Source organism: Sceloporus occidentalis, unplaced genomic scaffold (assembly GCF_023333645.1).
Source record: "Sceloporus occidentalis isolate IW3139 unplaced genomic scaffold, rSceOcc1.0.p SCAF_221, whole genome shotgun sequence".
Lineage (NCBI taxonomy): Eukaryota > Metazoa > Chordata > Lepidosauria > Squamata > Phrynosomatidae > Sceloporus > Sceloporus occidentalis.
The window spans coordinates 1,282,635-1,296,976 of record NW_028317201.1 but is presented as its reverse complement, the minus strand read 5'-3'; the positions used below and the strand labels follow the sequence as shown (position 1 = coordinate 1,296,976).

General features: G+C 46.5%; 1 protein-coding gene across 1 annotated transcript in view; it reads right to left on the bottom strand.

The window, feature by feature from the left end:
* Nucleotides 1-754: 754 nt before the first annotated feature.
* The window catches only part of LOC149277043 (regulatory-associated protein of mTOR-like), a 90,256-nt gene continuing 76,668 nt past the window's right edge, over nucleotides 755-14,342 (bottom strand). Inside the window, exons 9-34 of the mRNA XM_089503127.1 lie at nucleotides 14,139-14,283; nucleotides 12,882-12,957; nucleotides 12,619-12,720; nucleotides 11,697-11,780; nucleotides 10,963-11,073; nucleotides 10,530-10,604; nucleotides 9,918-9,983; nucleotides 9,216-9,407; nucleotides 8,973-9,113; nucleotides 8,741-8,858; nucleotides 8,522-8,662; nucleotides 8,137-8,295; nucleotides 7,179-7,297; nucleotides 6,373-6,476; nucleotides 6,087-6,273; nucleotides 4,962-5,072; nucleotides 4,639-4,744; nucleotides 4,165-4,279; nucleotides 3,595-3,719; nucleotides 3,398-3,502; nucleotides 2,271-2,377; nucleotides 1,964-2,091; nucleotides 1,702-1,788; nucleotides 1,497-1,613; nucleotides 1,145-1,274; nucleotides 755-823 (exon numbers count right to left, since the gene is read on the bottom strand). Coding sequence (XP_089359253.1) covers nucleotides 755-823; nucleotides 1,145-1,274; nucleotides 1,497-1,613; nucleotides 1,702-1,788; nucleotides 1,964-2,091; nucleotides 2,271-2,377; nucleotides 3,398-3,502; nucleotides 3,595-3,719; nucleotides 4,165-4,279; nucleotides 4,639-4,744; nucleotides 4,962-5,072; nucleotides 6,087-6,273; nucleotides 6,373-6,476; nucleotides 7,179-7,297; nucleotides 8,137-8,295; nucleotides 8,522-8,662; nucleotides 8,741-8,858; nucleotides 8,973-9,113; nucleotides 9,216-9,407; nucleotides 9,918-9,983; nucleotides 10,530-10,604; nucleotides 10,963-11,073; nucleotides 11,697-11,780; nucleotides 12,619-12,720; nucleotides 12,882-12,957; nucleotides 14,139-14,283 — 3,020 coding nt within the window. The remainder of the gene's footprint in view (nucleotides 824-1,144; nucleotides 1,275-1,496; nucleotides 1,614-1,701; nucleotides 1,789-1,963; nucleotides 2,092-2,270; nucleotides 2,378-3,397; nucleotides 3,503-3,594; nucleotides 3,720-4,164; nucleotides 4,280-4,638; nucleotides 4,745-4,961; nucleotides 5,073-6,086; nucleotides 6,274-6,372; nucleotides 6,477-7,178; nucleotides 7,298-8,136; nucleotides 8,296-8,521; nucleotides 8,663-8,740; nucleotides 8,859-8,972; nucleotides 9,114-9,215; nucleotides 9,408-9,917; nucleotides 9,984-10,529; nucleotides 10,605-10,962; nucleotides 11,074-11,696; nucleotides 11,781-12,618; nucleotides 12,721-12,881; nucleotides 12,958-14,138; nucleotides 14,284-14,342) is intronic.

Here is a 14,342-nt window from a genome sequence, read left to right as displayed (position 1 = left end):
CGTCTCTCGGGCAGGCAGTGTGTGCTGTTTAGGACACCGCTCCTTTTCCCTTCCTCAACTGAGACTTGTGCAGAATCGTGGGCGACATTAACGGCCATCCCGGGCCTCTCTTAAGGTAAAGGTTGCATGAAATGGATGGAACTGCATTCTTTTTCAGTGAACTCCGGACCTTCAGTGGGGATTTTTCTACATTTGTGAGGATGTGTCCTCTTGAGAAGCCAATAGAGTCCGTAACACGAGCAGAAGGGGACCGTGGAGGAAAGGCTGGAGACCAGAAGTTGAGTATATGAGGTCTTTAGAGGAGGGAGAACTTTTGTGCTCTGACCACCGGGATAAAATCCTGAGTGCTCTACGTAGGAGATCCCGACGGAGTTCATCTACAAAAGCCCTCAGGAGGATGCAGAGGAGTCCAGAGTAGCAGCTATGAGGGCAGCAGGAAGGAGTAGGGGCTCAAACCAAAATTCACAGCTAAAAACACCTACCATCTTCTACCCCAACCTGAAAAACCAGCAAACTTAAAAGGTTCCCCTCACCTGAGCCTCTGAAAGATAAAGCAACGCGAACTAAGAACATGAATAACAGGAAAGGTGGGGGAAAGGTTTACGTCCTGTCCTGGGTTCATTCGCTATGTCCTTTCAAAGAATGTTCTTCAAGTTCTAAGCAGCAGCAATTGAATGCCATGACTTGGGGTCATCGTTCTTATATATACACAGGAAGAGGCCACATGGCAGGTCCTTGAATCTTCTCGCAGAGGTTATCTTGCTCTCTTTTCAACAGAGTAAATAGACATGTAATAATCGTTACTGCCAACAGCTAAGTGGGGCTGCAGGAGAAAAGACAGAAAGGAACATTAAAGAATTGCTTCCATGTCTGATCATCGCTTCCTTATAACAATCTCCCTGCAGGTCCTTGTTACAGTTCTGTTCACATTCTCTTGAAAGGTGAAGAGAATCTTAAAGGATGTTTTTAGCATTACTTACTTGCTTGTGTCCAATGAATTGTATCAAAAATAGGTTTACCTATATATATCAATCAATGTACACAGCCCCCCCCCATATAAAAACATGGTGTTTCCTACATCAAATACCCTGTCTGACCCCAAATCACCCATCCTCACAAAAGTCAAGGATGAAGGGCAACTCACCCAGTGGGGATGAAAGGCCAAACAGCTTATGGCTCCTATCCTCTGCCCCATGAATCCGTCGTAGTATTTGATGTTGCTGATCACTTCTCCGCTTCCATTGTAAATGGCAATAAACTGGTTTATAGAACCACTGGAAAAGAGAGAAAATAAAAGCTAACTAAAAACAGCAAAAATACATAAGATTTAGCACTCCCCAGAGGGGTCTTCATTAAGTGGAGTCTACCCGTGGGGGGGGGGGTCTCTTCTATGGGAGGGAGGCTGAAATTTAGGATTACAAATACTGTCGTGAAGGTTGTGTGTTTTTTAAGCTGTTTGCGAATGTATCTCTCAGAGTAAGACCTGCTTTACTCACCATGCAAACAGGTTCGCCTGCGGGTGGAAGTCCAGCGCGGTGAGACCCTTTACGATTTGAAGCACGTTGAGCGATTCGGGCATCCTCAGGTCGAAGTAACGGATGTCTCCGTTCACACTGGCAACAAGAGAAGTCAGATTTACTAACGGACCGCATGCCCACCCGTAGGTCTCACAACACGTCAACAGGAGGGGGAGTTTCGTACCTCACGCTCATGATGTTGCCGTCCGAATGTTTTTGGAGGTGAGTCTTTAGCACCCAGGCCGTGTGCTCACGGTAAGTCATCACGCGGCTGTAACGAGAAGTGTCAGAAACGCGTGATGATTTCAGCGCACATTAAGTGAATAGATCTAAGATTCAGCCAAGTCTGCTCTGCCAATAAGAAGCCCAACGATACACCTATGCGATAAATGCGGCATAGATGGATGTGATTGGCTGGAAACGTCAGGTGGCAGCCAGGCTCTTACCATTCGTTCGATGCCATCCTGCGGTCAAACACTCGCACGGATCCGTCTCCCAGCCCGGCTACGATAAGGGAACGGTGGGAATCACAGGAAAGGCTGGTAACGCAGCTGTCTGCGCCGGTGGGTATATCCTGATGAAATATATACAACATTTATATACAATTTATACAAAAAACATTGGCCTTGGCTTGTTCTGCTCTTTGCCAGCTGCTGCGTATCTTGAGACGAGCGTTGAGGGTTTAATGCAAATCTGTAAAGGAAGCAGGAGCGTAACGCTCCGAACCTCCACCCGCCATTTATTTATTTTTACCTGGACTTTAATTTCCCTGTCTGTGTCCCATATCCGAACAATTCGTACATCGCCGGACGTGAAGAGCAGACCGGTTTCTTGCTCCCAATCCACAACCATCCCGGCCCCTGTGATGATAAAAAAAATAAAAAATAAAGCCAAAACCTCAGACAAGCGGGATTATCAGTAGCGGGGGGGCTTCGTTTCACGTGTGGATGTAATGTGTATCAGTAAAGAGGTCACCTAAAACTGGAAGTAAAGGATGTGAATATTAGAAAAACAGTCTATAATTATCAGATAAATGTTTTGTATGGCATTTATGGAAAAATCGCAAGTTGTCTTCTCAATACCCGTAAATAACAAGACATAACTGGGTCGTATGTGGATTTTTTTTTTGCTGTTATGTACATGTGGTGAATCGTAAATGGATAGGTACGGGTAAATATATCACACACGGATGCACCGATATCCATAAACTCACCAAAGTATGCACATGGCTCTAATCGGAGGTGACGGGAGAACTTACCGCCTTGCTTACTCCTGTCAAGATGGATGGAAACCCTTCGTGTCCCGCCTGTGGGACAAGAGTGGGGGAAGGGAGGCAGCACGCAGGAGCAAAAGAGGCAAAAAGTTAGGAACACAGGTGACCCCCCTGTTTACAGCTCCAGAAGCTGGCAGTGCCGTGTCTGTGACGATACCAGCCCCTGGAGCAAGCAAAGGGTAAGAAGACAAAGAGACGCACAGAAACCCCCAAATCTAGAGCTAAATGCAACCCTTCCACCTCAATCACACGCAGCTGCAAGTCACATTTCTCATGGTTTGGCACAAGAAGTTAGTTCAATTTTTCTGAAAAGTTATGGTCACAACATGAAACATTAAAGAATTAGAACCTCCAATTCAAACATGGAAGTTCCATTAAAGAGCAGGCCCTTAAGGTCCAGTAAGCCACAAACTGCCCCTAACATGATTATCACACAGAATTGGGAGTTCTAGAACAGAGGTAACAAAAGGGGGTAGAAAAGAGGCAGAGGGAGCACACAGAGGCTGCTGGAGATACATGAAGTGGGGATGACTACTGACGAGACATCTTTCCGTCTCCTTCCTTCCTTCCTTCCAAGATCTAACCGAGCGTTTGGACACAGGCGTACCTCGCGTAGTCGGCAACATGTCCGACAGACCCTGCCATGCCGTCACCATCTCTGGATTTTTTTCTAGATCATCAAAATTCTTCCACACTCGGATGGCACCATCATCTACAGGCGGAGAGGAGACCTCGAATCACATACAGAACACGGGAAGAAAATGAAACGCAGACAGGAGAGTCGTTGGACCCAGCAGGACACACCTGTGGCACTGAGCAGCAGGGAGCAGTCCTGTCCATTTAAATACTCCATCGCTGTTATTCGAGTATAACGCGGGTTGCCATTGTGGAAGTAGTCGAGTTTCTCTCCCTTTTCCCAGTCCCAAAAACTACAAACGAAGAAACAATTAGCATAAGTTTATGCATAGACATAGAGGTAGTTTTGAATCGAGCACTTCAAATGGAGCTTCAAACAAAATATAGCAATTTACAGAGCCTCGTCTGGAGTTCAGAAAGTATATTGTTTAAAAGGCCTTGCATATCATAAAAATCAAGCTGGAAGAATTTTGGCTTTAATCCGGGAGACTAGAAGAATCTAAACGTATAGACAATTTAAGACGAAGAGCTTTAGAAGTCGGCTTATGTTATGTTATAAGCGGTAGCCCCAGGACAGATACTGGACGTTGGCGATACTGTGTAGATCCTGGATCCTACGATTCATCCCAGCCTTAGAAACTACTGCAAACATTGGTATCATCCAGTGCCGGTAATCTCAGGCACGGACGGAACCCGTATATCTCCATGGAACAGAAAATAACTTCTTAAAACTCTTACCAGATGCTGTCTTTGTCGGCCACCGCAATGCATGAAGTAAAAGGATGGAACTTCACCACCGAAGGAACGCCTGGATTCCGGTTGATAAAAATCTGATCATCCAACCGGGATATTCCTGAAATAAAATTATAACATTAGAGCAAACGTCTCATGTGCATGTATCTCTCCAGAGACTATCTGGCTCCTTAATGGCTCAAGCTCCAAGTGGATGTGGCTTCCTCGCTCACTCACATATATTAATAACGTTCTGGCTGCCTTTGTGTAGTCGGCTCGGATTATCTCCGCTTGGCAGGACGGGCGCCGTGTTAATACAGACACTTCAAATCTCATTTCAACAAAGAGGGGGGAAAAATAAAATCGTATCTGGACACTCAGGAAAAGAAACCGGAAAGTGGAGGAAAACATTCAGAGAACTCGAAATGTAGACGGATGCAGAACATGATTTAAGGATGGATGGATATGTCCCCGTCTCACCTTTCTGTATTAGTGTCTGCGCCTGTCTCCTGACCTTCGTGTTTCGCATGAAGCGCCATTCTCGCTCTTTGCGGACCTGACTTTCCATGTCGTGTTCGTCCGGCATCTGAGAGAAGATAAAAGGAGTTGCCACTCTTGGAAGATCAGGGATCGCTTTGATATTATATCGTTTTTAATATACAGCCCTGAGTTTGGATGTTTCTCTTTAGGAAGCACAAGCTGGAGACGCGGGCCAACAACTGAATGTCGACGGGCCCTTCGCCGAGTAGCTACAGCCCGGCGCGACTGTTTCTTTTCCAAAATATTAGTGTGATTCCTTTTACCTTCATAACCGGCTGAGCAAAGTACTTCGCACTCCAGTCGCCAAAACCGGTCTGTAGTGTCCCTGAAACAAAGCTCTTGTGAGCGATGCCATCGTCTCCATCATCCGCGGTCTGAGGAGGAAAAAAACCAAATGTGATAAAAGAACGAGACTATTCCAGGGAAGCGAGGAAGGTACATGCGCTGTACCAAGAAGGCCAGGAGTACTAACATTCATGAGACAAGAAGAAACACAGGTAGAACCTTACAGCCCGCTTATTCCCTAAATAAGACCTTTAATTGTGAACTCCCAGTGTATTAGGAGACACCAAATCTGCTGAAAGTCTGTTCCATGCATTCACAACTCTAAAATGAAGATGAAGACTTGCTCAGGTTAAACCCATTCCCTCCACACAGTTCTTTTACACCGTACCCTTTTATTTGGAAGTTATCTTGCCATGTTGCAAGCTATACCTATCTAATTTGGTGCTGTATTGATGGTGTGCGCTGGCTTAGGGTGACCCCAGCAGCCCCAGCCACCCCCTCTGCGGCCACCGTCCGTACCGCTGAGCGCCTGTATATGATATAGCGTCCTGGCACATGAATTGAAGCTCTGGGTAAGGTGCTACGGATGCTGTGCTGGCTCAGTACGGTCCGCCATAATGTCATGAGCTGGTTGCGGAGATCTCCCTTGTTTTATAGGTCTTTTGGGCAGAGGCACAGCCTGATTGCCCAATAGGTACTTAAAGCCCTCTGATAGCTGTGTTTGTAATGCCAGAGACATCACTCTGATAACTGACAGCCGATATCACGCCTGCGCCGGGGACCCAGGTCACTAACCGGATCGCAGAGACTGCAGAGCCATGTAACTTCTGGGTAGCAGAGGATGAACAGACAGCTCTGCCCTCCAGCGGCAGCGACGTGGGCACAAGGACTGAATATTTACCAAGCAAACAGCTCCTCTACAGCCGTCTGCGTTCAGAAGGCAGGAGTTGCTGGCCGTACGGTGCGTGCAGCTATAGGTAAGAGCGCTCGGCCGGATCACACACACACCCATCAATCTGTCCGTCACCCTCCAGCGGTTCATTTTCAGCTTAGTATTTCAGGGACGACCCGATACATAAAAGACGGATATTTCAGTGGCTCACCTGGTCTGGGCCTTTGTCGAACATTTTGCGGGTTCGGGGAAACTGATGAGAATGAGGTGTGTACTGCACTCCGATGTTGGCGCCGACATTGGCAGGCCGGGCGGAAGGAAGCTCCCTAGCGGCTGGTGCTTTGGGCACGTCGTTGGTGAGGCTGGAGCTGCTTGCGCTGGGAGTTGGAGGAGACCCTCTGGAATCATACAAGACAGATGGTGAGAAGGCTGTGCGTTTAAACCGCAGACCCAGCATACGTGCGCTCGGAGATTTCATTCCCTGCCGCGGTTCTTACCCCACTTGGTGGATGTGCATGCCCTTATTGGTGGGACTGGCCGGGGCAGACTGAGTAAGGGCCGACGCGTCCAGGATCCTCTGGGGCCGGGCACTCATGGTAGCCTATGACGGGAGGAAACAAAGTTTCGAGAAATGTTAAGGAAAAAGGACAAGTGTTCAAAAGGAAAAGAGCGAACGACCCGCAGCCAGCGTCGTCTGCAAGAACACAAGCCGGGTATTCACTGCATGGGGTTAATGGGGGATCACTTCTGCCTCCCCGATGGAGTTAAGGGGGTATCATCATATCCATCCAGCTGCCCGCATACATTACTGCCTCCTGCTCAGATACTTAACGTAGTCTGTGTTTCTGATGTTTAGATTCCAGCAGACAAACCCTACCAAGTACTTAATAAACTAACCAAAAGAAAACAAAATGAAAATCAAATGACAGAGAAAGCATTCACTGCGAGGCAGCTGCACAGAACAGCTCCCATCGCACATGTAATGCATCGTTAACGAGCTGCATAACTAATGCGGTCTTCGAAGGGAAGAGGAATATTATGGCGGGCAATCACCTGCAGTAGGGCAAAGAGGAGCACAAGAGGAGAAAAAGTGGGGCAGGGAAGCTCAGGAATTCCCCCCAGACTCTGCAGAAGCTGTCACAGCTAAATAAAGAAATATCTATTATGCTGAAGCCAGCGCGCATCTCTACCGCTGCACGCGGGGGCCGGGAGCTAACAGAGAGATGGGGCAAGGGGCATTCTGCAAGATCACACTCCAACTCCCTCACTCTCAGCCGGCAAAAACACGCGACGGGACGCCTACCTTGTACGCAGTGCTGTTCAGCACTTTCATGGCGAGGTCGGACACTTCTGGATACGGGTCGGCTGCAAGGTGAAGGAGGACCCTCCAGAGCTGAGTGTAGACGCTGTTAAACGAGACGCCTGCGGATACAGAGTACGAGCAGAAGGAATGATTTAATAATAAAACCAAGCAGCACTTTCTGTTACTGCGGCGCCAGATAATGCCCACCAGCAACAAAGTGCAACCCAGCTTCCCCTTCCCAATGCATTTGTTATTATTCTGGACAATTAAACATCAGAACGTAACCTTCCCTCCCTATCGCTGCAGGCTTCTGTGGGACCAACTCAATGAACAATCCACCTAAGAGTTTTAAAGCTCAGAGGTCAAATCTTTAACCGATGTATATTGCTGATGTGTATTCTACGTCTGCCTTTGAATGGTTAAGGGAAGATCCTCTCTTACGTTCAATAAGTGATCTCTTAAAAATGCTCATGAGTAAATGTGATCCTGACAACAGCCCTGGTGGTTTCTGACATCTCATTAAGAATATTCTTTTGATGTAAACATTTTCCCCTAAATCTCTTTTTTCTTAGTAATGAAGTCTGGGAGCCCCGGAGGACTAAACACTGACGGCAGCCAACTGGGATCAAAAATCAACGAAGGAGGTGGTGATGGGGCATTGGGAACGATCACCGGATGTAACAAGCGAAGAACATATTACTGGCAGAAACCATGGTTATTACACAAATAAAACTAAATAAAGCAATGTTTGTGAGGATTTGGGCTGCGAAGTGTATGAGAAAGTACCGCCGGCTGGGTCAGGCTGGATTTCCAGGCTAGGCAGGAGGACCTGGATGTCACAGTGACAGGGGTATCGGGTACGGCCGCCATGTTTGTGTGCATGTAATGGTGGGTTAAGAAAACCCTAGAATAACCATCCCAGGGAGATGGAGGGGTGAGGAGAGGGACCAACTCTTACCTATCAGAGAGTTCAGAGACGAGTAGGAACTGACGCGTCTCATTTTATCGATGGTCTCGAAGGACAGGATGTATTCTTCATTGTCGGGGCTGCCGAGGGTGCTGCTTGCGCTGCTGCTTGTGCTGAGGTTTCCAGGGGAGAATACCACAGCGTTCACCACTGAGGACAATACAGCAACATCTTAAACACTGAATGTTTTCCCCAGCCTATTGGTCTCGCAATGGCAATAAATTGTGAAAGCCTGACAGATAATGACAAAGTAATTCGATGTCCAATAAGTTACTTATCTATACACAGTGCATGCACACAAGAAAGGGGATCACAGGATTATTGTCTTAATTGCATTTTGTGTAATGCTCTCCCTTTTAGCCCCTTGAAATCTTACTCTCTTCATTCAAACTGAGGTTTTGTAGCGATTTATTCAGGTTTCGCGGAGTGGTCACTGCTCGGATGTTGCTGTAGGAGCTGACGGATCGCAGGCGAGGGGTGCTGGGAGTCTCCCGTACTGGTGTCAGGCTGCCCCCCTCTGAATTGTAAAAGGTGATGTGTAAGTACATGGAGTCACAAAGACTTTGCAATAAAAGACCAGAGAAGATGCACGTACCAGCGGACGCTGGGGAAGGCAGGGGGTAATTCTTTTCCTCCTCCATGAACTGGAGAGCCACAGTGCAGAAGTTGCTCTCGTACTGCACAACAAGGTGGCTGAGAGCCACAACCAGCTCCTACGCATCAGAAAATAAGGACCGTTTAGCAGACGTGGTTAGCGTTGGCTACCCAAACTGTGGCCACCCTATGCACGTATAAAAGGCTTTGCATTCCGTCATGGATCGACCTACCTTGCGAACCATCGCACTTCCATCATTGATAAGCTGCGCCAACATCATGGCGACGTTGTGATCGATTGTCGTTGAGTGGTCTGTTCGTTCTGCTGAGTTCCCAACAAAGGTCCCAAGCGCAAATACTGCGGAGCTGCGAACCTGCCGTGCATAAGAGGAGTTAATGGAAGACATGAACCCCCGAAGCTTAAAGTCCATGCACAGCATTACTGTCCTGCCCTTCGAATGCCGGCCAATGCTTACTTCAGGCATAGGGTCCGAAAGAAGGCTGTAGAGCTTCTCATGGGCGCTGTCACGAACGCCACACCATCGCGCGGCATCAAAGTTCTGCCAGATGCGCCCCAGACAGATTGCAACCCACTGCCGCAGCAGAGGGTGCGGATCGTTGAGTTGTTCCAGGCAGATGGCAATTAAGTTACCCTGTAGACAGGCTTCCTACAGCAGAAGCAGAAACGTGTCATTTAAAGATTCTAAAAGGACATGCCACCGCCTCCAGGTTATCTAAAGCTTCTCTGACAAACCCCAACGCACTAATATAACTAAACACAGTACAGTTACCTAAACAGTATTTTTAAGTTAGTTGGCTGTTACACTTTGTTGATATCGCCATGAAAAATTATACTTTAATCGTATGGAGTGACCTTTACAAAACCCAAGTGTTGACAAGGCGCCCAAGAGCGTGAGCCACCCCCAGAGAACCGAGCATCAGGCAGGAGCTGGAGCAAAGCGCTCAGCCGTAAAACGTAGTGACAGATCTCTGCCTATGGAGACTGCCCTGTATAGCGTATATCTGTCTTTAGAATGGGAGGGGCTTAATGATAGCCCTGCCCACTCTTTACCATGCCACACCCACTGACCAAACCCCACCCATTTTCTGTCCCTTTCACGCTGCAACCATTTATGAACACTCCCCCTTTTTTAACCCTTGGTTTTACAGACACTGACCTGGCCAGTGGTGTAGTTATTTACAATCACAGCCAAAATGAAGGCGGTCATGGTGCGATGTTCAGCCTACGAGGATCAGAACAGACAGTTATAAAACAAAGAGACTGTTCACCTGTCAAACGGACAATTACTGCAGAGGATCAGAATTTCACCAAGGAATAATTACATAAAAAGAAAACACTAAAAAAAAAAAAAAAAAAAAAGAGAAAAAAACCCCCAAAAAAATATTTTTAGATAACAATGAAGCCTCGGATCAGCTCGAGTAAAGAAGTTTATGACGATCCTAAAATGGTGCATCTTGTTTGGCCGCATCTAAAATGCTATGTGAGCTGGGAGCTCCTATTGGCTACTAGATCACTGTAATGTCAAGGTGACCAATTGGATCTTCCCTGTACCAAAACAGGATTAGACGATTTAGATTTTCCAAAAAAGAATAAAAAATATTAAATAACCGAAGGGTTTGGGAAACCGGGATTTATTCATTAAAAAAAAAAGAAATTTTCATACAAAACTATTACTCCCCTTTAACAATAGTACTTTCCCCAAACCCAAAAGGGCTGACAATTGATTTTAACCAAGGACAATGTAAGCGAGGGTCGTGGCCAGTCTTACCGGCATGTAGGGATCGGCTAGAACAGCGAGGAAATACTTGTGGCCGTTATCTTTCACCAAATCCGCCTGGCAAGACTACGAACGACAAAAGAGACACAACAAAGTAACAAAAAAGATGACGAGAGAGAAAGAAGAACAATATTGCAAGGGGAGAATTATTTTATTACAGACAGTCTTCTTCTTTTAACTTAAAGCGGATTTTATTAAACCCTATAGAACTATATCTGTGGCAAAGTTTTCAGTGAAGGTCTAGCCATTTCCTCTTCTATCAAAATCTTTCCAGAAATATCTGTGTCTGGTGCGTCCTTCACACCTAGAGAGGACTCCCTTGGGTGTGATATATGTACCCTTAGGTGTGATATATGCACAGTGCCGGAACGCAGAAGCGTTTGGATGAAAGGTCGGGACGCTCTTCTCGCACATGAATACTCACACTATCCACAGCCAGGATCTTGGCCCAGATGAAAACGAGCAAAGGCCTCAGCTCCCGTGCGGAGCTCTGCAGAAGTTTCAGTACGTAAGGGAATATCCCCACAGATAGAGCCTACGGGAGAGAGAGAGACAGCGCTAGAGTCCCGCCGATACACCGGATGCTTTTATAACGTTCATTTCCACGTCTGTGCAGAAATCAGGAAGGGGTTAGATTCCTGCAGCACTGTAATGAATGATAATCCCCTACAGTTCTGTTAAAGTGCTGAACATTTATATAAAAGAATAATCAGCAAACCATACAGAGATGATCCATTCATTAAATATAAAGTTCTTTGGGGGTATAGGGGTAATATAAACAGTGATTTACTTCTAAAAGGCGGCTTAGTGGTTGGACAGGCGGGTGAAATCAAAGTACATGAAATCAAATTTTGGGTCAATATCATGTGGTGAAACTTAGTAACAAACCACACAGCCGCGTAGAAGATAAATATCCTCATATCTCTCTCCTGGTCCATATGGGAGATGTCTATCTGTCAGAGGTCATCTCGCTGTGATACGAGAGGGTCTGAACGCATTCAGTGGTAAACGGTCGTGCAATGTTATCGAGGCTTCTTACTCCAATGGGATATTAAAAGCAGCGCACGTTGGGGTACGCAGTATGAAGCTCTCCAGCTGTTACTTATGAACATTCATAGGCTGCCATACCATCCAGATAACAGCAGGTGTAATACGCACCAGACTCACGGCCCAGGGCCCGAGGTCCAGGAACCTTCCCAGGAGGTCCAGAGCTCGGAGACGATGAACCTGACTCAGCAACACCTGGAAAGGGGAACAGAAAACGGATATTAATCAAGACGGCGTACGTGCCAAAGTACGTGCGGCTGGATGGGATGGACTGAGAGGTCCTACAAACCTACTACATCTCAGAGATATCGATGAACAGAACCCGGCCTCTGACAGCATAAAAGTGTGATTTATTACAAAGTTTGCCAACACACATCGGCACGGGAAACGCAAAAGGTCAGCTTGTAATGAGGAGAGAAAGATGAATTACGTGCTTTTTTAACCCTTACAGAGACCATAAGAGCTCCACAAAACTCAGAAGGCACTAAAGGATTCAATGAGGGTCCAACTTGCAACCCAATAGCCGAATAAACCCAGGGCCCCTGAATTCGGAGAACTCCGGTCCGGCCGGGCAAGAGAACAGTCCAGTGGAGACCGCAAAGCATAGCTCATCTTCATTAGGAAGACGCACGTCATTGCCCTCAATTCATGCAGAAGAGAGCAAGTAATTTGTTATCCTCGAGCATCTGGCCGGGACCGCAGTTGTGATATAACGTGATAGGAGACAAGCCCTGTGTCAGATTAAGGAGGATGGTGGAGATATATGCACAGTGCAATTAGAGACACAGGACAGACGGGGAGAGAATGGAAGGTGAACTGAAGGAGGCAAGGAGAGAGCGTGGGCAGAAAAGACACGAGTCAGGACTGGAGGGCAACGTTTCCTCAAAGAGGAACAATCCATGGCTGAAACCGTTAATAGAGAACATTTTCTAAAGACGGCATCCTCTTCAGAGGGGCAATAGGTGTTCAATGCCCATTTAATAAAGAAACCGATGACATAGTACGGCTAGAGTGTCCACTCAAATAGTATTACCTGTAAGACGATGGGCAGCTGTTCCGGGGGGTTTCTGTTCTCTACTCCCATAGTCAACCAGACCTGGAATGCAGTCAATTGCTCAGCAAAGAAAGGGCTGTGCTGTAAAGGGGAAAGTGTGGGGTTAAACCAAGCGATCTGGAGATTATTACCTAAAGGTTAGAGAACAGAGATCACACGATATGATAAACCCAAAACCGAGCTTTTCTCTGTCTCGCCTCCCATTCATTTTACTTTACAACTCCCCAGTGCGTTTCACTCACCCGGAATGCTGTGCCCTCTTCAATGATTGTGGGCAACTGGGAGAGGCAGATATCAACAGCAAGATCCCATGCCTGCCTGGTGTGCGGAGAAGACGGTGGTTAGGTCTTAGTTACCATTATTTTATTACTTGAATTATAATGCCAATGCTGCTAAGTGGTTTGATCCAACAATACACGGCACGCTTGCCCCAGACATACACAACGGTGACGGGTCGTGTACATATATTCATCAGGCGCCAACTACAAACTGTACAAGATTAAAGTTATCCCCGTCCATACACATCACTGTGTGTCGACACAGACTTTGGAAGGGTTAAATATATAGCTGCAATAAGCCGCCTGGCGGGGAAGGGTTAAAGGAGTCCTGTGGATTCAGAGTATGTGCCTCGTAAGCCACTTAATAGCCACAAAGATTATACATCAATGTACTTAGCAACCAAGGATGATCTTTTTATAGAGTGGGAATTATCATGCGGCTTCGGTTACTGGCCATGAATCTCAGTCTGGGTTTTAAAAACAGAAGGAGATCGGATCCCCTCCAGAGGAGCAAAAGACACGACGAGCTTGATGTGATGTAATAGTGATGTAATAGTGATGCATAGTGAAGTCAGGGAGCTGAAACTGGGAACTCCCGCTTTAGTGAATAAACTCTTACAGCCTTTTGGTTTCAGATACTGTTAGAAGATCAGAAGGCTTCCTGGCAAAGTTTCCTTATCCCCTTACATCTCCAGGTCCGCAACCCAACTCTCATGACGCTGGGCCAGTTTGTTTTTAGTCATTTTTCACAACTGATTTTCTATACACAGGGAGTACATGCACAGCCCTGCTATTTAGGTCACTGGATTTAAGTCAAGGTCACATTACCGAGCTCCGGAAGCCGGCCAGTGACAGCGGATTGGGTTTCACTTCCGAAGATTAAAGGTAAATCTCCTTTTTAAGGCTTCTTATTAAAAACTAAAATCAATGCAGATATGTTCACCTCTGATTTTAATCTTCTGGACAGACAGAAAATATTTCACGTATTATTATGGAAAAGCTGTTTTAGACGTGCCTTAAAGCCCTTCATTCAAAAACTCACTCATTGTATTAACCCACTATTTCTGCTGGGAGGTTGTTCCACTTAACTACCACCCTCTCAGTAAAGAAAAAAAAAAAGGAATGGGATTTCATTATTTGTATCAATATTGCAGACTGTTACCATTGTTTGGTCACGAGAAAACATATCCAACATGGTTCTTATGACCTCACCCCTCTTACCACATAGCGTGCATGTAGGTTGGTGGTAGCCGAGGGCTGCTCACGGGAGAGCAGTTATATGATCTCATAATCCTCTCGGCCAACAGGAAGTTGCGGAAGAGGCTGGCGACCAAGAGGTCTTGTCGGAACAGCTTCTGGAACAGGTCTGAATGTTTAAAAAAAAATAAAAAAAAAATGGGGGACCAGGGTAAGGTTTTGGGAAGC